Below are 24,768 nucleotides of genomic sequence, written 5' to 3' on the forward strand. Positions count from 1 at the left end.
GTCTAGGGCTTGGGTGGTGGTCTGCCTCTTAGTTCAATTATCACAGTCTTTGGTATGCTGTTTAGGATCAGATCCATGTGTAGGTTGGGGTGAACCTAGGAGTTCATAAAAACTTTATGAGGACCTTTCCCAAGGTCCTCTCCTCTCTACTGTCTCCTTGGTACTTTGTAATGCCTTGGAGTTCCCCTTTTAATCAATTGGCAAGAAATCTAGGCTATTTACTTATTTAAAGACAGGGTCTTGCTCTGTCACCCAGGCTGGAATATGGTGGTGTGATCATAGCTCACTGTAGCCTCAAACTCCTGAGCTCAAGTGATCCTCCCACCTTAGCCTCTTGAGTAGCCAAGACTACAGGCAAGCACTACTGTGCCCAGCTAATTGTATTTTCAAATTTTTCATAGAGACAGGGTCTTGCTACATCACCCAGGCTGTTCTCCAACTCCTGGCTTCAACCAATTCACTCACCTCGGCCTCCCAAAGTGTTGGGATTACAGGGGTGAGCCACCGTGCCTGTCCAGAAATCTGGGTCTTTATTTAATACTCTCTGTTATGTATTTCCTGCAACTCTGCCCATGTCTTGGGCCAAGCATCAGGACAGACGGAGTGAAAAAATACATATCATTGAGGGTTTGACCCCACTGTCTTGGGACCAGAGCTACTCCAAACAGAGAGGAAGGTTCTCCCCTCCCTTAGCAATTTTGGGTGCTTGAAGGTACTGCTGTCTCCATTGTCACTGTTGACTCAGCTGCCACAGTGGGATTACTTATTGGCTAAGATGTAAGAGAATGGCGAAAAGAAAAAAATGGCACATTTCTCTTACTTTCTCTGAATATTAGGAGACCAATTTTCTGCTTTTCCTGGAGCTCTCTCTGTCCATGTTGATGTTCCCTTCTGGGCTTTAAGCTTCCTTGACTCCAGTCTAGTGGAGACTGGAGGAAATAAATGGTAAATTCACTGCCAGTTTAGTTTTACTTCAAATTCTGTTGTTTTTCCTCAGTTTATGTGGTACAATTTACTTTCCAGAGTCCTCAAATAGTTGCTGCATGCATTCTGTTCACATTTTATAATTGCATTCAGTAGCAGGTAATGGGTTTAGTGTGATTATTCTGTGTTAACTGAAATCAGAACTCCTGTATTATATATGTTAGTTTTCACACATAAATATGTACAGATAATGGAGTGTTTTCTTTGGTGTGTATTTGTGAATGGTTGGGACTAGTCTTTTCATACTCTACCCAAGGGAACTGCTTTACATAATAAATACTCTTCTGGTTATCTATTGCTGTAGAAGAAACCACCCTCAAACTTAGTAGCTTAAAATAACATCAATCATTTTATTATGTTACAGTTGCAGATGCTGGTTAGGTTCAGCGACATGGTTCTTGCTTGGGGCCTCTCATACGTCTACAGTAAGATGGTGGCTGGGAGTGAATTGATTTGAAGACTCATTCATTCACATGCATGGCATTTGGGCTGGGAACACTCAAAAAGTTGGGTCTCCTGTAGCATCTGCCCCTATTGCTACATGGTCTCTCTACATGGTTTCTTCAGTGTGTCAGCTTCCAGGTAGCTAGATTTCTTTGTTTGTTTATTTGTTTTTTGTTTGTTTGTTTGTTCTTGGAGACAGGGTCTCACTCTGTCACCCAGGCTGGAATGCAGTGGTACAATCTTGGCTCACTGCAACTTCTGCCTCCCAGGTTCAAGTGATTCTTGTGCCACCACCTCCCAACTAGCTGGAACTACAGGTGCATACCACCATGCCTGGCTAATTTTTGTGTTTTTAGTAGAGACAGGGTTTCGCCATGTTGGTCAGGCTGGTCTTGAACTCCTGACCTCAGGTGATCCACCTGCCTTGGCCTCCCAAAGTGCTGGGATTACAGGTGTGAGCCACCGTGCCCAGCCTAGCTAGAGTGGAAAGTGACAGAATGAAACAGGCAGGAGCTAGATTACCTTTTGTGACCCAGCCTCACAAATCACATAATCTCCATTACCACATTATATTCTTTGAGGGAGTCACAAAGGTCCACTGAGGTTTAAGGGGAGGGAACACAGATGCCCCTTCCTGATGGGGGATGGTAAGGTTCTGGGATTGGAAATATGATTGTGGTCATCTTTTTAAAAAATACAATCTGCCACAAATACTAAGAAGTCTGTACTTTCAAGGTAGCTCCTGAGTTGAAGAGAGCTTTTCTAAAGAGAGAAATTCTGTCCTTGAGTACTGGGCACCCAAGGGGGCATAATATTACGACCAATACAGTGCTCATCCGGGTTTTAAGTATTTGCAATTTTATTGGGAACCTGCGTGGAACTTCAAGGTATATGGATGTTTGCAGGGGCTGAGTGACTGCCTAGAGGAGTTGGGAAAGGAGCTAGCTAAAATCTAGATGAAGAGATTTCCCTGCTGTAAAGAAACCACTAAGCAGCTTTGGCAGAGTGCTCACCGACAGGGGAACCAGGAAGGCCGCAGTACTCCGAAGAGTTTTCTTACCCAATGCTACCTCTACCCTATTATTCCATTTGGTTAAACATCACCTTCTTCAATGAATCCTCTTAAAAATGCAAACTCCCCTGGGAGCGAAAACATGGACAGTTTTGGTAGAGATTTCAGAGTGGTTCAATAAACACGAGTACAGTGCTAAGCACTGGGAATTCAGTGATTAATCTGACCCTGTTTCTTCCTTGACCAGAGGAGCAAGGCGGATTGAAGATTCTAGTTTTCCTGAGAATTTGTTCCAAGAGGCTTCATCCTTGAGAGTCCACGCCATAATTTTGTTCAGAGCTGGGCTTCGTCCTAAGAGTCATTAAAAGACTCTGAGCTACCAGGTGAGTAACATACAAGAAAGGGTCATCAGGATAACCCCCATCCCCCCCAACCACCACCTTAGGACCAGCTACTGCTCATTTACCAGGAATGGCAAGCGTTCAGTTCCTTCTGGTTCAACCCTCTTCCCCAAGGGGATTAGTAGCACAGCGCAGACGAAGTCTATTCCCTCAAGTGAGGAAGGAGATACTTCAACGCCCTCCCCCGATTCCAACTCCCTATCAGTCCTCACGTTTCAGTCTGATGAGAACAGAGGTTTGAATGAAACCTGGCAGATTCTGGGGCTGGAAGGCAACCTGAGAGATGAGGAAAGAGAGATGTAGGGGCTAACGTGGCTTCGGGGCTGCTCGGTTCACTGACAGCCCCCACCTTACTGGGCCAAGGGGGGCTGCACACTGGCCTGAGATTAAACACTTCGCCGTGGCGCCTAGCCGCTCCAAGCCGATGCTCCCGCTAGGCGCCGGCGACCTCTGGCGTCCCCTTTAGGAAGTGCGGCGGCGACTGCCCGTGAACTGGCCCCGCGACCCCAGACGGCCTGGGCAGGTGCGCCAGGACGGGGTGAGGAGCGCAGGGAGGCAAGCTGCCGGCGGCCGGCCCGCGGACCCGAGGGCGACACCCGGCCCCGCCTGGGTGGCTCGGTTGGCCCGCGGGGCGGCGCGGCGTGGCGCTGCTGGGGGACGAACAGGTGCGCGGGCGGGGGGCGGTGCTTGGGGATCCTGCGCACTGCGCGCGCCCCTCCCCCGCGCGGCTCCGGGCACAGCCCCGGCCCGGCGCGAGTAGGAGGAGGAGCTGCGGCGGCCGCGGCCACTCCGGCAGGTCCGCGGTACTGCCAGAACCCGCCGACGGCGCGGGCTGCTGGTCCCCGCTGGGAGGAGGCGCGGGCGGCTCCGGGACCATGGAGTCTGGTGACGCGGCGCGCCCTGGCTCGGGTCGGGCTACCGGGGCGCCGCCGCCGCGGCTGCTGCTGCTGCTGCCGCTGCTGCCGCTGCTGCTGGGTCGGGGGCTGCGAGTGGCGGCCGCGGCCTCGGCCTCCTCCTCTGGGGCGGCGGCTGAGGACAGCAGCGCCATGGAGGAGCTCGCTACTGAGAAGGAGGCGGAGGAGAGCCACCGGCAAGACAGCGTGAGCCTGCTCACCTTCATCCTGCTGCTCACGCTCACCATCCTCACCATCTGGCTCTTCAAGCACCGCCGGGTGCGCTTTCTGCACGAGACCGGGCTGGCCATGATCTATGGTGAGCACCCCTGTTGCACCCCCCGCCCTCCACACCCCTCGGCCGCCGCGCTCCTCCTGGCGCCGGGCGGTGCTCCCCCTTCACTTGCCAGCGTGTTCCGTTTCTTTTACGTTTCCCGCTGCGACGGTGTTGGTTCTCAAGGTCAACTGTCTGCATTTTCTGGCTCTCTGCTACCGTTAAAAACAGTTCCACCCCATTTCCACGTTTCTGCATTGGGAACCCAGGAAAACGAAAGGGACAGAGGTGGTCCAGTTCCGTCTGCCCCGTTCGGTCTCTGTTGCAACCCTCTTACCCAGCACCTCCCGCTCCAGTTGAGCTCGATAGGGTGTGTGTGCCTGTGTGGTGGCTGGAGGTGGATGGCTTCCCAGGTGACCGCATCACCTCAGGGGACAGGCCACAGTAGGGAGTGGGGACGAAGTCTGAAAGTGTCTTTGCTTGCGTATGGGTTAGTGGGGCCTCTCGGACGCCACATCCATGGTCAGCCCGGGTGGGTACCCACTCCTGAGGTCCACGTCCCCAGGTCTCTTAATGATAAAGTCAGAGCATGAAGTGTGCTGAAAGGTGAAAAGTGGTCCAGGACCCAGAGTGGGTGGCACCACCATGTCAGGCCTAGACGGAGAGACAGGCACGCCTCCTGCTCTTATGTCCCAAGTGGGAAGTTATATCCAGTTACTTGCTTTCTCAAACGAAGAGGAGCTTTTGTATTCCTAAGACGGTAACATGGAGTGACTTCGAGGTACATTTCTGAATGTATGAAGAGGAAAAGTCGTGGTTTTAATTCTGGAGTCAGCCATCTTTTGTTGTTAGGGGTGGGCTGATGCTACCCTCCTTTTCTAGATTTAATGGTACACAGTGTGTTACATGCACAGCGGTCAGTACAAATCTCCCTTTATTACATGGATGTCAGCCATAATCTGAGTCATCCCTCTTCCTCTGCTGTGCCCCCTGCCTCCCCCCCTCGCCCTGCCCATGACTCCAAAGTGGAGTCAGGTATTCTCTTTTTGAATGTAATTCAGTGGTGTTAAAGCCCACGTTGGCATCCTCACACGAAATAGACGAGCCACTGTATGACTGTTCCCAACGGGGAAGATTGTATTTTATCACTTATACTGAGGGATTTCTTCATTCAGTTTCCATCCAGGTGCCCTGATAGAGAATGGAAAGCAAAAACCTTAACCTTTAATGTGAAAATTACCCTTGGTTCTGGGCCTTGCTTTTCATGTTTCTTGATTAGTTGTTGACAGCCGGGGCTCATGGCCACCAGGCCCTCGCAACCAAACTGTGTAAGGGGCAAGCGCTGTTAAGAGCCCTCCAGTTTTGAAGAAGTAGTGACCTACACAGATCTTGAAACAGAACCAGGTCTAAAACTGAGTTTGGTGATTGCAAATTATAGGTCTCAACACAGACTTTGGCCTCCATCCCTGACCGTTGTTGAGCTCTGTAGTTTGTGTCAGTTGGTGATAAATGACTGATGCCAGGCCTGCAGGTAAGCTGGGAGGTTTCCTGAGAAGACAGATGGGGGAATTGAAGCACGTGGTCATTGCAGGTGATTGACTCCAAGCCATGATGCAAATGAAAATTGCCTCTATATAGGTAACCATGAAAATATTTTTATTTAATAGGCCCTAGACCCAGTTTCTTAAAGGACAATGTGAAATAGGAGGTAGATTTGACAGATTCGTAAATACATGCTCAAGGGATGGAAAATAAATGGGGATTTAAAAATATATTTTGTGGAGAGTACTCAGTGTTCTGAGGAGTTCAATCACCTTTATCTTAAGGCTTAAAGACAACAGTGGAATTTTCCTTTGCTGATACGTACTTTTGAAACTCACCTCCATCTTTCAGCCATTTGGTTGTGCTACAGTGTACTGTTTTATTTTGTGAACAATCAAGTTACAAATCTGGTGTAACTGATGACTGTTCAGAAAAGGCAATATCATCTCAGCATTCCTGTGCAATTTTGTTCTATATCTCTGAGTATTAGTGTTTCTTTAAATGTATAAAGAAATTTAGTTTGTCAATATGTGATGTCTCAGGTTATGCCAAATATTAGTATTTTAAGGATTGTCTGTAATTGTGAGAAAACATTTCTTCATTCTCTCAGGTATGTTTGCTCTTCTGCTTCAAGGTGCCCCTAATCTGAATTCTAATGTCATGTGCTTAGCTAATTATTCATAATATACTGAAGACTATCGGGATGGGGATTTTAAACTGATTTTAAAATTCAGTTTGCAAATCTTTTAAAAAATTGTCCGCATTTAAGATGTACAACATGATGTTTTGATAAACACAGTGAAATGATTGCTACCATCAAGCAAATCTTTGAACACAAGTGAATCCAGTAAAAATTTTTCAAGACTTCTCTTTTTTAATAGTAAAAAATAAAATTTTATTTCTCTGTATCGATAGAGGAAGTGAGTAATTGTCCTCTTGGCTCTGAATAAGGAACGACAAAAAGACCTAAGGAAACATTTTTTAAGTATCCACTGTGTGCTGGGAACCCAACTTAATTTCTGGAGGCAAACAATTTAACTTTTAAATGTTTATGAATGAAGGAGTTCAACTGTGAATTTCAAAACTCTTTATTTTGAGAAAAAGTTTTACAATCTAATTTCTGCCACCTTTTTGTGTTTAAGTGATACCTTGAGAGGAACAGCGTTTACATTTACGATAAATTTATACCTATATTTATATGTTTGTTGGCATAGTCATAAAGTATCTCTGGAAGGACATGCAGTAGATGAGTAACATTGGTTTCCTTGGGGGAGAGGAACTACTGTGAAATAGGAGTGGGAGGGAGAGGTCACCGTATAACCTTTTGTACTTTTTGATCTTGTAATAGCATTGTTTTATTTTTTTTATTTATTTTTATTTTTTTGAGACGGAGTCTCACTCTGTCACCCAGGCTGGAGTGCAGTAGCGCAATCTCGGCTCACTGCAAACTCCGCCTCCCGGATTCAAGCAGTTCTCCATCTCAGCCTCCCGAGTAGCTGGGATTACAGGTGCCTGCCACCATGCCCAGCTAAGTTTTGTATTTTTAGTAGAGATGGGGTTTCACCATCTTGGCCAGGCTGGTCTTGAACTCCTGACCTTGTGGTCCTCCCGCCTCAGCCTCCCAAAGTGCTGGGATTACAGGTGTGAGCCACCACGCCCGGCTGTAATAGCAGTTTAACATGCTCCTCAAATCACTCAATTTGACGCCTACTTCTCCCTATTTAAATCACATTATGTTATCAATTTTCTTCGTGACCCTTCAATTGTTAATTGTGCCCGTGGAGCTTTTCTGAGCCCTGTGTCTGGGATGGAGATAAAATGGGGAAAGGGGAGGATCTCTCTCGCTCTCTCTCTCTCTCTCTGCCTCCCTCTCTGCCTCCTTCCCTCCCTCCCCTCCCTCTCCCCCCTCCCTCTTTTTCCTTCCCTTTATTCCATTATCCTCAGAGAGTAGTTGATGTTACATTAGCAGTGATGTGCGCAAATAGATCCCATAATAAGTGCTTGCTTGGGTGCAGAGGACCTAAGGAAAATAAAAGACACACTGTGAATGCTTAACGTTTAAACAGATAGGAACTCCCCCACCCACCAAGGGACACTTGTAAGCATTCCTCCCTAACGGGCCAGGGCAGCTACAAGGGAAGGTAGCTACAGACCTAACTCCCCAGGGAGGTTGAAAGCAGCCCCCAGACCCCACCACTGGAGCTGCAGGGCAGCAGGGCACTTGCCTGCCACCAGTCTAACCTGTTTTGTCAGGCCAGGGAGCTCCCAGCTGCCTGTCTCTGTTATGTGATTAAGTGCCATCCTAAAGTTATCGGGCCCTACATGTCTGTGCAGCAGAAACAGAAAGTGTTTAGGGCAGGGAAAGGTGGTATAAACAGACCATGCCAGTTCATTGTGGTTCTCTCTCAGATGTACGGTAGTTCCACTTCCCCCATAATGTTTTTGTGACAACTGATATGGATCCAAAATAATCTGACTCTGCCATGCTAACCCACCACCTGCTTCTCGCTTCCTCCTCCTCCTCCTCCTCCTCCTCCACCTCCACCACCACCCCTATCACCTTTCCAAAAAGATGTTGGTCAGCCCCTCTAGGTTCTATGGGTTGTGGGCTCACTGTTGCTGTGGTGGAGCTGGATTGCTAAGCACAGCCTGAGAGTGGGCTCATAGGCAAAGTCTGAAAGGGAAAAATGATGACTCTTTGCGGTAACATGAAATTAACATTTGAACCTGTAAGCAAACATTTTGAAACCATTTCCTTCCTGGTTAATCAGGACTTCCCCCTTTTAAGAGCCCCTCACTTTGGCCCCAGTTGGGAAAAGCTTCTGCATAGTCTCACTTTGGTACCAGACAACCCTGGGTTCAAATGCTGGCCCTGTTACTTATAAAACTGTATAGCATTGGATAAACTCTCTGAGCCTTAGCTTCCTCTTTTGGAAAATTGGAGATTATGTTACCTCACAGAATTGCTGTGTTATTGAGATATTCTAAAGGGTTAAGTGCAGTGTCTGACATTTAAGCACTTGGTAAATATTAGTTCCCATTCTCATTTTAGGCTTTGTGATTCTTTGGCAGGCTTTACTACTTGAAGTTTGTTTAGTAGTGACTTGCTGTAATTTTAAAATGCATTAGGACACAGTTAGTGGAAGTGAGGAAAACTGTATATTTTGGGGTGGGCTATTGGTTAATACCTAGAAAAAATTTACAACACATCTACCCGTTTTTATTTTATTTATTATTATTGTTGTTGTTATTATTATTATTATTATTATTATTATCATTGTTTGAGACAGAGTCTCACTCTGTCGCCCAGGCTGGAGTGCAGTGGTGCGATCTTGGCTCACTGCAAGCCCCGCCTCCTGGGTTCACGCCATTCTCCTGCCTCAGCCTCCTGAGTAGCTGAGACTATAGGCACCCGCCACCACGCCCAGCTAATTTCTTTTTGTATTTTTAGTAGAGATGGGGTTTTACCATGTTAGCCAGGATGGTCTCAATCTCCTGACTTTGTGATCTGCCCACCTCAGCCTCCCGAAGTGTTGGGATTACAGGCATGAGCCACTGTACCTGGCCCACACCTACCCTTTCATTCAGCATTTTCAATTCTTGGACTTTCAGAAATCTATCAAATACTTGTGCTAGCATGTTACAATATATAGACAGCAGTATTTGTTGCAGTGGAAATAAGTTGTAGTACTCATCAGATGGGACTGGTTAAACTATAGCACATTCCCATAAAGGAATACTATGCAGCTGATAAAAAGAGGTGTTGTAAGATGTCCTTTTAAGGCTACTGTCCACACATAGTGTTGTGGAAAAAAGCAAGGCACAGAACATCATGTACAGTATTATCCTATTTGATATTTCAATAACTATATACTGTATATACATAAACATGATGTATATAATTTATATATGATATATGTGCTTTTCTGGAAGGATATGCAAGCTTTATCTTTTGGGAGCGGGATGTGTTGTTGGGAGAGAGGGAGGAGAGATGGTACTTTTCCTTTATATTCTTCTAAATGACCTGAACTTTCTTTAACACTGACACATTACTTTTGCAATTTAAACGTTGTTTAAAAATAAAGCAAATAACTTATGTAGCAAAAAAAATGCTTTATAAATACAAGATTGCACTATGTGGTTACATAGCATTTTCCTTGGATTGTCAAAATGTTCTTTGTAAAGCGGTCTCTGGATATAAATAATACTTTTACTTATTTGAAAGTTATAAATGGAAGTAAAATGTATCTTTAAAAATAGAAAAATGACATTTACTAAAAGCATTTCCTAGAATATTAAAAAGTTAACCTTTGTGGAATGCTGTAATTAGAAAAATCACAATTTTTTAACTTCTAATGATAGTTTATTTAGACAAGGGTTTTCAATGAATCCCAGAATCCTAGGTGAAAGGTTATTGGGGAACATGGTACTTGCACAGTACTATCACTCCACAGGTTACTTGCCTGTTGCAAAGAAAAGAAGGTACCTTTCCAGTGAAGAGGTCTGGCAGTCACCATCTTATAAGCAAGTCATCAAATGTATCCTTACTCATCGTGGGACTATCTAGTATCATGGTATACAGGAAGTATACAACTTTACCTATGTAGTATCCTTCCTGTATATGTTTAATCTGAATCAAATCAAGGACTTAGACACATCTTCCAGTTTCCAGGAAATACAGACGATAGAGAAACAAGTTGTAAAACACCCTGAGAAAACAATCAGATAAATCTAATATATGGGACGATTTGTAAGACAGTTGCCCTAGACTCTTCAAAAAGTCAACGTCAAAGGAAATAAAAAGGCAGTGTGACTGTTCTAGATTAAGGGAGATCAAAGAGGCTAAATATAGTATGAGAAACTTGATTGGCTCCTAGTTCATGAAAATGAATTATAAAAGACGTTTTGGGGATAGGTAGGGATATTTGAACGTAGACTGGGTATTAGATGATTTTAAAGAATTACTATGATTTTTTTGTAGGTGTGATAATTCAGGTTATGCAGGAGAATGTACTCATTCTTTGGAGATGCAAGCTGAAGTTTTCGGGGTGAAGTATATGAATCCTAATAGATGCAGCTTTCAAAAAGTTCAGTCAAAAAATATACATAGCACCTATATAGAGAAAACAAATATTGCAACATACTAGTTAACTGTTAAATCTAGGTGCCTAGTGAAAGGGTATGCTTTATACTCTTCTTTCAACTTTTCTGTATGTTTTGACATTGTCATTAAGATGAAAGATTGGAAAAGAAGTTAATCCCCCTCTTAGCTTGCAATCTATAAACTTCCCTGCCTGGAAGATTGTATAGGTGAGGCTGTATACATCCTGTCTGCTACTCTCATTAAACTCTTTCTAGCACTGAGTAACACTGTTTGACATTAGTTTACCTCAGGTGATGTTAGGCTTACGTGACTTGAGAATCAGTAACTTCTTTCTTCTTTTTTTTGAGACAGGGTCTCACTGTGTCATGCAGGCTGGAGTGCAGAGGTGTAATCTCAGCTCACTGTAGCCTGGACCTCCTGGGCTCAAGTGATCCTCCCACCTCAGCCTCCTGAGTAGCTGGGACTATAGGTGCTCACCACCATGTCTGGCTAATTTTTTTTGGTATTTTTTGTAGACACAGGGTTTTGCCATGTTGCCCAGGCTGATTTCGAACTCCTGCGCTCAAGCCATCCACCTGCCTCGGCTTCCTAAAATGCTGAGATTACAGGCATGAGCTGCTGCACCTGGCCAGTAACTTCTTTTTCATTTTACTTTTTGTTTGATTCTTAAGTTCATGTACTTTTTAAATTGCCTCTGTTTAACATACAAGATAATATGTGTTAGGATAATTTTCTCTTTCAGTTAAAGCATGCTACCTGGCTTTTAATCAATATGGGTATTTATATTACAGTAATACTAGATGTTAAAACAAAACAAACCCAAATTTCAGTGACTTAACATAGGAGAAATTTGTTTTTCACTCATGTAATGGACCAGTGCAAGGGACTGGCAGGTGGCTCTCTCTACGTTGTGATTCAGGGACCAGATGCCTTCCATCTTGTGGCTTTCCCATCCCATATGGCCTTGGAATCCTCCTCCTCCAGTTGATGAATGAAGCAAGGAAATGAAGATCATATGGGGAAGACTTATGTGCTAAGCCTGGAAATGTTCCGCATCACTTTGCCCACTGCTGTTGGACAGAATATGGTTACAAGGCCACGTCGAACTGGAAGGGAGCCAGGGAAATGTAGTCTAGTTGGAAGAAGAGGAACAGGTTTGGAAAGCAGCTAGCCAATCTCTGTTGCAGTATTTGATGAATACTTTGTTATACATAATCCAGAAAAGAGAAGTAATAGGATTTGCATGTGATTTGTGTGTACCACAGTTTACATACAAATGTAAAGGACACTGAAGGACATCTTGGTTGCTTCCAAGTTTGGACAATTATGAATGAGAATATTTAAGTTTCCACCCTTCAAAAACATTCACTATGTTGTTTCTAATAAAATAATAGTAGAAAAAAATAGTAACTGTTTATTGAGCACCTGTTAGAATAGTCTGTCACTGTGTTAAGTACTTTGTATACTTTAAGCCATTTAACCTTCACATCAAATGTTTGAAGCTCAGGCTGGGTGTGGTGGCTCATGCCTGTAATTCTAGCACTTTGGGAGGCCGAGGCAGGAGGATTGCTTGAGCCTAGGAATTCAAGACCAGCCTGGGCAACATGGCAAAACCCTGTCTCTATTAAAAATATAAAAATTAGCTGGGCGTGGTGGCATTTCCCTGTAGTCTCAGCTACTTGGGAGGCTGATGGAGGATTGCTTGGGCCTGGGAGGTCAAGGCTGCAGTGAGCTGTGATTGCATCACTGCACTCCAGTTTGGGCAACAGAGTGAGACCCTGTCTCCAAAAATAAAAATATTTGAAGATCCTAATATTGGTCCCATTTTCCCAGGTGAAGAAATTGAAACCTAGGTCAAGTACCTCCTTTGTCTAGGGTCACATGTTTGAAATTGGGAAATTGGGATCTATTAAAGGATGAACTCAGTATAGCTGAGGATGTATTTGGCCAGGATAGAGCAGAACCTGAATCCCGCCCCATTACCACTTCCCAGGAGGTCTCTGAGGGAAATCTATGCCCAGAGTAGCAAACAAAGCAAAGTTGACCCTTTTTTTTCTTCTTTTTTCTTTTTGAGACGGTCTTGCTCTGTCCCCCAGGCTGGAGTGTAGTGGCACAGTCTCTGCTCACTGCAACCTCCGCCTCCCTGGTTCAAGCGGTTCTCCTACCTCAGCGTCCTGAGTAGCTGGGATTACAGGCATGCACCACCACGCCCAGCTAATTTTTGTATTTTTAGTAGAGATGGGGTTTCACGATGTTGGCCAGACTGGTCTCAAACTCCTGACCTCAAGTGATCTGTCCACCTCAGCCTCCCAAAGTGCTGGGATTAGGGTGTGACTACTGTGCCTGGCCCAAAGTTGACCTTTTTATGTTAGCTAGGACTTTCGCCCTCAAGCTCCAGAGTAGAACAGTGAGGAATGAGGCATGAGGAATGAGTAGGAGCAAAATGCCTGCTCCTTTCAGCCCAAAGGTCACACTCCAGGTGTTATTCCATTGATATGACAGAAGGCTACCAGTGTTTTAGGGGAAAAAATGTTAAGAGCTGTTCAGAGTGCCTTCGTATGTGAGAGTAGTTGCTTGAAAGCATTCTCATCTCTAGACCTCACTATCATAGAGGTGGGGAGGTGGATAGGGCTGGGTCTGTTCAGCTCTCATGTCTCTCTACTGTATGCTAGTTGTGATGGGCATATCAGAATCTTCTGGTGAGCTTTTCCAAACTACATTAGAATGTAAGCCCTGGGCAGACAGAGATATCTATCTTTTGTTTGTGCTGTCTCCCCAGACCCTAGAACGGTGCCTGACACCTAGTAGATGCCCCAGAAGTGTTTGTTTAATGCATTCTACTTTGTCTATCAAAAAATAAGATGCTGTAACACTACCTAGCATTAGAGGTCCTTCCTTCAAGTTCTTCCCTCCCCTCCTCCTCCAAGTTCTTATGCCTCAGCTTCACACTGACAGTGAAGTTTCTGAGAAGGAAACCTTTGTGTGTGAAAACATTTGCCTGAATTGCAGCAGACTGTTTAAGGAAGGAGGATTAAGGAATAAATGAGTATACAAATAATGTGTGTTTGCAGAAAAGTATGTGTTTGGCTGATAAGTCACATGGTAGTTTTTTGTTTATTTTTTCTTTTGGTAAAATATATATAACATAAAATTTGCCAGTTTAACCATTTTTAACTGTATAATTTAATAACATTTATGATATTCACAAAGTTTTATGGCCATCTCCACTATTTCCAAAGATTTTTTATTGCCCCAAACAGAAACTCTTCCAGTTAAGTAGTAACTCCCCATCCCCCACTCCTTCTAGCCCCTAATAGCCTCTAATCTACCTTCTGACTTTGTGAATTTGCCTATTCTAGATCATTCGATCATTCATATAAGTGGCTTCATATAATATTTGTCCTTTGTGTCTGGCTTATTTCATTTAGCATAATGTTTTCAAGGTTCATCCATGTTGTATAGCGCATATATGAACTTCATTCCGTTCTATGGCTGAATAATACTGCAGTGTGTGTGTACACACACACACACACACACTCCACATTTATCTATTCAACAATTGGTGGACACTCGGGTTATTTGCACCTTTTGACTATTGTGAATAATGCTGCTATGAACACTCACATAGAGGTATGTGTTAGAGTCCCTATTTTCCTTTCCTTTCCTTTCCCTTTCCCTTTCCCTTTCCCTTTCCCTTTCCCTTTCCCTTTCCCTTCCCTCCCCTCCCCTCCCCTCCCCTTCCCTTTGAGTTTTGCTCTTGTTGCCCAGGCCAGAGTGCAATGGCACAATCTCGGCTCACTGCAACCTCTGCCTCCCAGGTTCAGGCAATTATCCTGCCTCATCCTCCGAAGTAGCTCAGATTACAGGCATGTGCCACCATGCCCAGCTAATTTTGTATTTTTAGTAGAGATGGGGTTTCATCATGTTGGTCAGGCTGGTCTCGAGCTCCCGACCTCAGATGATTCACCCACCTCGGCCTCCCAAAGTGCTGGGATTACAGGCATGAGCCACTGTACCCGGCCATTTGTTTTCATTCCTTTTGGCTGTATACCTAGGAGTGGAATTGCTAGGTCATATGGTAATTCTATGTTTGACTTTTTGATGAACCACCAAACTGTTTTCCACAGCAGCTGTACCATTTTGTATTCCCACCACAAGGCACAAAGATTCTAATTTGTCCACATCCTCTCCAACACTTATTATTTTCCTTTTTTAAAAAAAGATAGCCACCCTAGTAGGTGTGAAGTGGTATCTCGTGTGGCTTCGATTTGTATTTCCCTAATGACTTATTTGTATTTCCCTTTCATGTACTTTTTGGCTATCTGTATATTTTATCTGGAGAAATGTCTATTCAAATTCTTTGCCCATTTTTTAATCAGATTTTTTGTCATTGGGTTGTAGGAATTCTTTATATATTCTGAATATTAATCTCTGCCTCCTTCCATTGTATTGTCATTGTCAAAGACCAGATATTTATGTATTGTGTACTCATTAACATATGTTTATAATTTGTTTTGCATTTGCTTTTTTAATCATGTAGGAAAAATGAGTTTGAAACCCAAATTTTTATGTTTACCTTTTTTTTAAAAAAAACATTATTATTTCTTTTATAAACGAATTATTTCATGTTACTTTATTTTAACACAATTTAAACATTGATGCATAATAGATGTACATAGTTTTGAGGTATGTTATAATTTAATAAATTCATATAATTTGTAAAGATCAAATCAGTATATTTGAGATACCCATCACCTTAAATATTTGTCTTTTCTATATGCTAGAAACATTTGAATTATTCCCTTCTAGCTATTTCAAAATGTACAAAGATTATCGTAAACTGTAGTCACCCTGCTGATCTACCAAACGCTAGGTTTTGTTTCTTCCGTCAAACTATATGTCTCATTAATCACTTTCTCTTCATCCCTCCTCCCTACCCTTCCTGGCCTCTGGTAACAAATAGTCTACTCTCTATCTTCATAAAATCCACTTTTCTAGCCCCCACATATGAGTGAGAGCATGTGATATTTATCTTTCTGTGCCTGGCTTATTTCACTTAACATAATGACCTCCAGTTCCATCCATCCTACTGTGAGAAAGAGGTTTTCATTCTTTTTTATGGCTGAATAATATTCCATTGCGTATATATACCATATTTTCTTTATCCACTCATCCATTGATGGGCACTTAGGTTGATTCCATATTTTGGCTATTGTGAGCAATGCTGCAACAAACACAGGAGTGCACATGTTTCTTTATTATATTGATTTATTTTGTTTTGGGTATATACCCAATAAGTGGAATTGCTAGATTATGTGATAGTTCTAGTTTTAGTTTTTGAGGAACCTCCAAACTGTTCTCCATAGTGATTGTACTAATATACATTCCCACCAACAGTGTGTGAGGGTTCCCCTTTCTCCACATCCTTGTCGTCATCTGTTGTTGCCTGTCTTCTTGATAAAAGCCATTTTAACTGGGGTGAGATGATATAAAATTATAGTTTTGGTTTGCATTCCTCTGATGATTAGTGATGTTGTGCATTTTTTCATATACTGGTTGGCCATTTATATGTCTTCTTTTGAGAAATGTTTATTTAAATCTTTTGCTCTTTTTTAATAGGGGTTTTTTTTTTTTTTTTTTTTTGCTGTTAAGTTGTTTGAGCTCCTTATATATTCTGGTTATTAATCTCTTGTTGGATGGATAGTTTGCAATAATTTTCTCCCGTTCTATGCATTGCTTTTTTGTTTGTTTGTTTTGAGATGCTGTCTTGGTCTGTTGCCCAGGCTGGAGTCCAGTGGCACCATCTCTGCTTACCGTGACCTCTGCCTCGTGGGTTCAAGCAATTCTCCTGCCTCAGCCTCCCGAGTAGCTGGGATTACAGGCACCCACCACCATGCCCAGCTAATTTTTTTTTTTTTTTTTGTATTTTCAGTAGAGATGGGGTTTTGCCATGTTGACCAGGCTGGTTTCAAACTCCTGACCTCAAGAGATCTGCCCACCTTGGCCTCCCAAAGTGCTGGGATTACAGGCGTGAGCTACCATGCCTGACCGGTTTTTTTTTTTTTTTTTTTTCTTGATTGTTTCCTTTGCTGTTGGGTCCCTGTAGTAAATTTTTCATTTAAGTTACTTTCTTTTTTGGCTTCAGAATTCTAATGCTTCTTTTTTATAAATTCTGTCTCTTTGTTGATATTCTTATTTTGTTCATACATTGTTTTCCTGGCTTCCTTTATTTATTTGTCCTTGATTTCCTTTAGGTTTTTTTTTTTTTTTTTTTTAAGGTCTCTGTCACCCAGGCTGGAGTGCGGTGGTATAATCACAGCTCACTGTAACCTTGAACTCCTGGGCTCAAGTGATCCTTCTGCCTCAGTTTCCCAAGTAGATAGGACTACAGGCACGTACCACCATGTTTGGCTAATTAAAAAATTTTTTTTTATAGAGACAAGTGCTTACTGTGTTGCCTAGGCTGGTCTTGAACTCCTGGCCTTAAGCAATCCTCCTGCCTCAGCCTACCAAAGTGTTGGGATTACAGGCATGAGCCACTGCCTTTCATTCTTTAAGCATATTTAAGACAGCTGATTTAAAGTTTTCATCTCATATATCCAGTGTCCCAGCCTCCTCAGGGATAGTTTCTTTCAATTGTTTTTTTCCTTTGAATGGCCCGTACTTTTCCTCCCAGGTAGCTGCAGAGTGTTTTTTGTTTGTTTTTTGGCCTATCTTACAACATTTTTCAAGCAATGCTTGCTGCTTGTCTGCTACAAGTGGGCTCCAAGTTAGGCAAAATGGAGATGAGAACCTCAAGTCATTCCTTTGGGTAGTCTTCAGATAGGTTAGAACAAACACAAGAAATTGCAAACAAGGCCTGCTCTGCTCCCTCTGGAACCAGGGACCAGGGGATATGGGCTGCTGTGTTCAAGACCACTGCTGAGCTGGTGAGGGGGTGGCACAAGGGCAAGCAAAATGCCACACAGCCTTCCTACCATTTTAAAATTGCCTTGTTCTTCAGTCATCGTTCACTTGGTTGCTCTAAACCTTTGAATCTTTTCTAGAATTCGGACAAAATTGACTCTGACAGCTTCTGCTTGTTTTTCAGTGTTTCTGTGGAGGGATGGGAGTTTGGAGCTGTCTACTCTGCTATTTTGCTAATGCTCTTTACCACAGGGTATTTTCAAAAAATTAAGATTCTGTATATCTTCAGAGACACTACAGCCTTTGGGGAAGAACAGTGTTAAGGCTATGTTTTGTTGAACTTGTTTAACATGTTACTGAGATAGTAAATGTCCCAGAGGTAGTCTTTCAAATTGTATTGTAGGCTCCTATCACATATTTTCATTGAGAAGCTAGAGATGGAGAAACATCTAACTAGTGTGTAACTTTAGGTTCATAGTCAACACATTTTCTCCTTTTACTTCTCCATATCTATCCCTAAAACTTCTTTTAGGTAAAGACACAGTTACTTCAAATTGTCTTGGGTTATTAAGAGGATTGATTCTCAGATTACTTTTGTTGAGTGTAGAATGAACGAGGTGTAGCAGACTCCGGTTACCTCCCAATATCCATTATTCCTTTCATTGTTCCAATAGAACCCTGTTCTAATTAGCTCAGCATATTGCTGTGCAACAAGAAAACTACATTTCCTGGCCTCTCTTGCAGCTGGATGTGGTTATGTGATCAAGTTCTGGCCAAAGGTAGGAGGAGAAGTATGTGGGATTTATGGAAAGTATTCTTAAAGGGGCATGCCCCTCTTCTACCATGCCTTCTGTCTGCTTCCTGGAATGTGGATGCAATGGCTAGAGCTCCAGCAGCTGTATTTGGTCAAGAGGTAACCTTGGGAATGGAGAACACTTCTGGCAATACAATAAAATAGAAGCTGGAGTCTCTGACAGCATAGAGCTGCCATGCCAGGCTTGGACTGAATACTTATGTATTTCTTGTAAGTAAGAGAGGAATGGGTTTTTGTTATTTGCTGCTGAACCTGAATGTAGCTTTTACATCAGGCCCTGAGTTCCACTTGGAACTTGGGTGTGACATACAGGGCTGTTTTGAGAACTCGACGCAGATGTTCATACCTATGATGGATGTGGCACTGCTTGGGATTCGAGGGGAGGCCAAAGAGTAGACAGTACAGGGCCAGAGAAAGGATTTGAGGAAAAGATTCAGATTTAAAGTGCCACTTATATTTGGGAACTTTTGGGCATCTAACAAGTACCCACACCATAAAGACTCACAGGATCCAGAGACAGTTGTATTAAAGCCATGACTTATTACAGTGAAAACATACACAGCAAGATCAGCAGGAGAAAAAGACATAATGGGTGGAACCTGAAAGAGTCTAAATGTGAGCTTCCTAAGTTATCCCTTAGGAGGTTGAGGGTGGGGCTGCATAGAACAAACTTTTTCCTCCAGCAATTAAATGTAGCAGCACATATGCAGTGTTTCTGTTTAGGGAAGCTTGCTTAAGACACAGGCTTTTTTGTATTGAGGGCTGATCAGGCGTTCTTATTGAAATTTCTGAGTTCCAGAAGGAAAGCAGGTGTTCACCATAAATCACATTTGCAAAAGCAATTTAGCCTGGCTGGTACAGCAGAATTCAATGTTCCAGGCATATAAAACAACCTTATCAATTAGTAGCATAGGGAATATCTCACAGGCCAAGTTCCCAGGACCTATTGGAAAATGAGGTCATGCACGCAGGCCCTCCTAGAGATAGCAACATCAGGCCTGCTATATTAACTTTTTCCTGCAGATTAATATGTGGTGTCAACTGGCTGTTAGCTTTTGTGTCCTTAAGGTTTCCTCAGTTTCATCCACACTCTTATTTTTTAATCATTACTTTTTTAAACTCATTAATTTTTTTTGAGATGGGGTCTCACTCTGTCACCTAGACTGGAGTGCAGTGGCATGATCACAGCTCGCTGCAGCTTCAAACTCCTGGGTTCAAGTGATCTTCCTGCCTCAGCCTCCTGAGTAGTTGGGACTACAGGTGCATGCCACCATGCCAGGCTAATTTTTAAACACTTTTTGTAGAGATAGGATCTCACTATGTTGCCCAGGCTGGTCTTGAATGCCTGGGCTCAAGTGATCCTCCCACTTTGACCTCCCAATGTGTTGGGATTATAGGCATGAGCCACAACACCTGGTCAGATTTATTAATTTTTAACATCACAAGTAAAATTGACTTTTTACCTTTGATATACAGTTTTATGAATTTTAACATATAGATAAATAGATAGATATGTGTAACCACCACCACAACCAAGATGAAGACTTGTTCCAGTGCTCTAAAAGCTCCCTTGTACTACCACATCACTTGGGCAACCACTGATCTAGTCTCTATCACTATAATTTTGTCTTTTCAAATATGTCATATAAATGGAATTGCACAGTATGTAACATTTTGGAACTAGCCTTTTCATTCTTCATAATGCCTTTGAGATCACCCCTGTTGTTGCATGTATCTATAATTAGGTCATTTTTTTTTTTTTTTTTTTTTTTTTGCTCTGCGGAATTCCATTTTATGAATGTATCACAGTTTATTTGCCAGATGAAGAACACTAGGCTTGTTTCGAGTTTTTGATAATTATGAATAGGGCTGCTATAAACATTACTGTACAGGTTTTTGTATGAATGTACGTTTTTATTTTTCTATGGTAAATACCTAGGAATGGGATTGCTGGGTCAGAAGGTAGGCATATGTTTAACTTTATAAGAAACCTGCCAAACTGTTTTCTAGAGCAACTGTACATTCCATCTAGCAACATGTAAGAGTTTAGTGCTCCACATTCTCTTTAGAACTCGGTATTGTTAGCATTTTTAATTTTAGCCACTCTAATAGATTAATAGTTGTATCTCATTGTGATTTTAATTTATATTTCCCTAATGTTGAATATATTTTCATGTGCTTATTTGTCATTTACATATCCTTTTTGGCGAAATGACTGAGTCTTTTTCCCATCTTTAAATTGTACTGTTGTTTTTCTTACTTTGGAGTTTCGAGTGTTCTTTACATACTTTGATGGAAGTACTTTGTTAGATGTGTAATTTGCAAATATTCTCTCCTAGCTTTTGGGTTTTTTTTTTCTTTTTAGTATCTTAACCATATCTTTTGGGGAGCAAAACTTTTAAATTTTGATGCAGTCCAATTTATCAACTTTTATTAATCATGCTTTTGGTGTCATGTCTAAAACTATATAATCCCAGGTAGAGATTTTCTCCTAAATGTTTTATGGTTTTGCATTTTATATTTAGATCTATGATTTGAGTTAATGTTTGTAGAAGGTATGAGGTTTAGGTTGAGTTTTTTTTTTTTTATGTATGAATGTTCAATTGTTCCAATATGTTTGATGTTCTTTTGTTCCAAAAGATTGTTGTTGACAATCTTTTCTTCACTGAATTACTGTCACAACATTGTCAAAAATCAATTGTCCATATTTGTGTGGATCTGTTTCTGGACTTTCTATTTTATTCTACTGATCTGTATATCTAGCTCTTTGCCAATACCACACCATCTTTCTTACTGTAGTTTTATAGAGGGTCTTAAAATTGGGTAGTATGAATCCTCCAACCTCACTCTTTCTCAAAATTATTTTAGCTGTTCTAGTTCCTTTGCCTTTCCGTATACATTTTAGAGTCAAGTTGTCTCTACCTGCAGAATGTCTTGCTGGTACTTTGATTGGAATTGTGTTGAATCTGTTAGTCAATTTGAGGAAAATGGACATTATTACTGTATTGGATTTTCTGATCCATAAAATTGCATTTCTCTGCTTAGGACTTCTTTATCTCAAAAATGTTTTATAGTTTCAATGTACAGGTCTTACACATATTTAATGGACTTATCCTTAAGTATTTCACATTTTTGATGGTATTACATTGGATATTATTTTCATAATTTCAATTTCCAGTTGTTCATTGCTAAATATAGAAATACAATTAATTTTTATGTATGAGTTTTGTATCCTGTAGCCTCACTAAACTTACTTGTTCATTTTAGTAGCTTTTATTTTGCATATTTCATACATAGACAATCATGTCATCTGTGAATAAAGACAATTTTATTTCCTTCTTTGCAATCCAGATGACTTTGATTCCCTTTTTCTTGCCTAATTGCATTGGTTAGAACCTCTAGTACAGTGTTGAATTAGAAGTGGTAGGGCCATAGAGGACATCCCTATCCTGTTACTGATTTTTGGGGAAAGCAAAATTTTTCACTGTTAAAGTTAGCTGTAGGTTTTGTTTATTTGTTTGTGGCTATTGTAAGTGGGGTTGCCTTCTTGATTTCTTTTTCCGCTAGTTCATTATAATGTATACATATACATGTACAATGTATATATTACAATATATGATTGGTATATAGAAATGCTACTGCTTTTTAATGCTGATTTTGTATCCTGCAAATAAACTGAATTTGTTTATATCTAAGAGTTTTTTGGTGGAGTCTTTAGGTTTTTCTAAATATAAGATTATGTCATTTGCCAAGAGGGATAATTTGACTTTTTTTCCAGTTTGGATGCCTTTTATTTATTTCTCTTTCCTGATTACTCTGGCCAGGAATTCCAGTACAATGTTGAGTAGGAATGGCGAAAGTGGACATCCTTGTCTTGTTCCAGTTCTTAGAGGAAAGCCTTTCAGTTTTTCCCCATTCAGTAAGATGTTAGTTGTGGGTTTGTCATATATGGCCTTTAGGGAAGCTTTAATTTTATAAATGTGTTTTGATCTTTGTTGTTATTGTAATCCCCATATACATACACTGTGTCCTTTGGTATTTATTTTTCTTAAACTGTGGACTTTGTGTGTGTGTGTGTGTTTATACAGTTAAGTATATTTAAATGTGTTTAAATACACATTTAGAACAAGCCTACTATGGACTATCTTTTTCTAGTCTAGGACTCTGTTGACTGCTATACATTTTTGCTGCTGAGAGAACTAGGGGGAAAGAAAAGATTGCATTCATTAATAAAGTAGGCTATGAATGAGCCAGAGTGATTCTCCCTAGTGGTATGAATAAGACAATTGTCTATTTTCAATGGCAGTGTTATGCTGAGTGTTTATGATGGCACTGAAGAGAGACACAGACAAGGTGGTAATACTGTAGTGATTTTTATCCATTGTGGGAAAATCTGGTAAAGAGTGGAGGTCTGTTATGGCAGATGAAGTCCTTCCAGCACAGTCAGAGAAAAAGAGGCAGGTAGTTCAGTAGGAAACAACTGTTTACCAAGGCATTGGAAGAGCTGAGAAGTCAAATAGAGTGTGTTGAAGCAAGCTAAAGACGAGTAACAGCAGAAAGCTACTGTCATCCCTAGGGCTGACACAGGGAGAAGGCAGTATTACCAGAGCCTGGGAATGATGTCGCGGAGCAAGAACTGAAACTATTGTGAGGGCTGTTGGGACCTGGTCGGAGGGCTGTCTGGTGGGAGCTTCAGCCATGGAGAACACATAGCCACCACGAGAGAGAGAGAGAGAGAGAGAGAGAGAGAGAGAGAAAGAGAGAGTCACTCCTCGCCTCTCCCCTGTGACATGTGCAGAAAGGGCATAAAATGGATCCAAGGGCCAACACTAGCATGAAGATCCTTCTTCAGATTGAATGCCTATTCTGGTGTGTAGTATATTCAATATCTACATACAATCTGGAAGGGAGGAAAAAAGCTGTATGGTCAGGGTCAAGAAGAACTAATATGTCTGTCACCAAACTCAGGGGGAAGGGAAATCAGGTATTGAGGCACAAGCTGGAACTGCTGTGGTAATATATGCCTGTAGGATGGGATGAGGTAATTATGACAAATTTCCCATTTAAAATATTAAGCATATGCACTAAAAAACCTCACATCAGCTATTTTGTAAGCTTGTCTCATTGTTGTTTTATTGAATTATTATATATTATTTAGGGAGAGGAAGTGGCAGTAGATATGGAGACAGAAGGAAGAACACTTTTTATAGTGTAAGTAACATTGTAATTTAATATACACATTAATCTTTATAGGCAAAATGGTAGGTATTTCTGTGACAATGCCTTTTTTCAGAGAGCCACATTACCAGTGATACCCTGGTATCTCCAGGCCTCTTTTTGATGAGTTTAGCCAGAGAAACTGTGCCCGAGGTGTGTACTAATCTCTCTGAATCAATGCTATTTGGTGTTTGTTTGTTTTGTTTTGTTTTTTTTTGAGACAGAGTCTTGCTCTGTCACCCAGGCTGCAGTGGAGTGGCATGATCTCGGCTCATTGCAACCTTTGCCTCCTGGGCTCAAGCGATTCTTCTGTCTCAGCCTCCCGAGTAGCTGGGACTACAGGCACGTGCCACCACACCTGGCTGATTTTTGTGTTTTTAGTAGAGATGAGGTTTTGCCATGTTGGCCAGGCTGGTCTCGAACTCTTGACCTCAGGTGATCCACCCGCCTTGGCCTCCCGAAGTACTGGGATTACAGGCGAGAGCCACCATGCCAGGCAATGCTATTTGGTTTTATAGTAATGTTTCTTCAATTTCTATAATTCAGGCAGTTCTTGAAAAATTCCTAATTAGAGTTGGGTTTCTGTAAAAGAGGACATTTCCATAGGAGTCCTGTAATTAAGCCCTTGCTGGTATGGAGGGCCTGGCCTGGCCAGTGACACAAGGTCAAGGGATAATGTAAGTTTGAGCAGTTTTTTCTGCTTCAAAAGGCCAAATGGACATCAAGCATTTATGTGTTACAAGAACATATACGTTAACGAAAACAAGTTGTGTCTTTGAATTATAACAACTCAGGTGAGACTATTAGTTATTTCAAATTAATCACAATTCTTGATTGGATATTAATACTATAGATTTCTAAACTTTTCTTTTCTTTCTTTTATCTTTTTCCTTTTTTTTTTTTTTTTTTTGAGACAGTGTCTCACTCTGTTTCCCAGGCTGGAGTGCAGTGGTGTGATCTCTGCTTACTGCAGCCTCCACCTCCTGGGCTCAAGTGACCCTACCACCGCAGCCTCCCAAGTAGCTGGGACTATAGGTACATGCCACCACACTCTCTAGTTTTTTTTTTTTTTTTAATTTAGTAGAGATGAGGTCTCACTATATTGCCCAGGCTGGTCTTGAGTTCCTGGGCTCCAGTGATCTTCCCACCTCAGTCTCACAGGCATGAGCCACTGCAC

The 24,768-nt window shown here is 41.9% G+C and overlaps 1 protein-coding gene across 2 annotated transcripts in view; it reads left to right on the forward strand.

The window, feature by feature from the left end:
* The first annotated feature begins 3,570 nt into the window (after window positions 1–3,570).
* The window catches only part of SLC9A7 (solute carrier family 9 member A7), a 110,774-nt gene continuing 89,576 nt past the window's right edge, over window positions 3,571–24,768 (forward strand). For both annotated transcript variants that reach the window (XM_031660949.1, XM_031660950.1), the window contains exon 1: window positions 3,571–4,053. In XM_031660949.1, the coding sequence (XP_031516809.1) occupies window positions 3,717–4,053 (337 nt within the window). In that variant the 5' untranslated portion in view covers window positions 3,571–3,716. The remainder of the gene's footprint in view (window positions 4,054–24,768) is intronic.

Source organism: Papio anubis, chromosome X (assembly GCF_008728515.1).
Source record: "Papio anubis isolate 15944 chromosome X, Panubis1.0, whole genome shotgun sequence".
NCBI classification, from domain to species: Eukaryota; Metazoa; Chordata; class Mammalia; order Primates; family Cercopithecidae; genus Papio; species Papio anubis.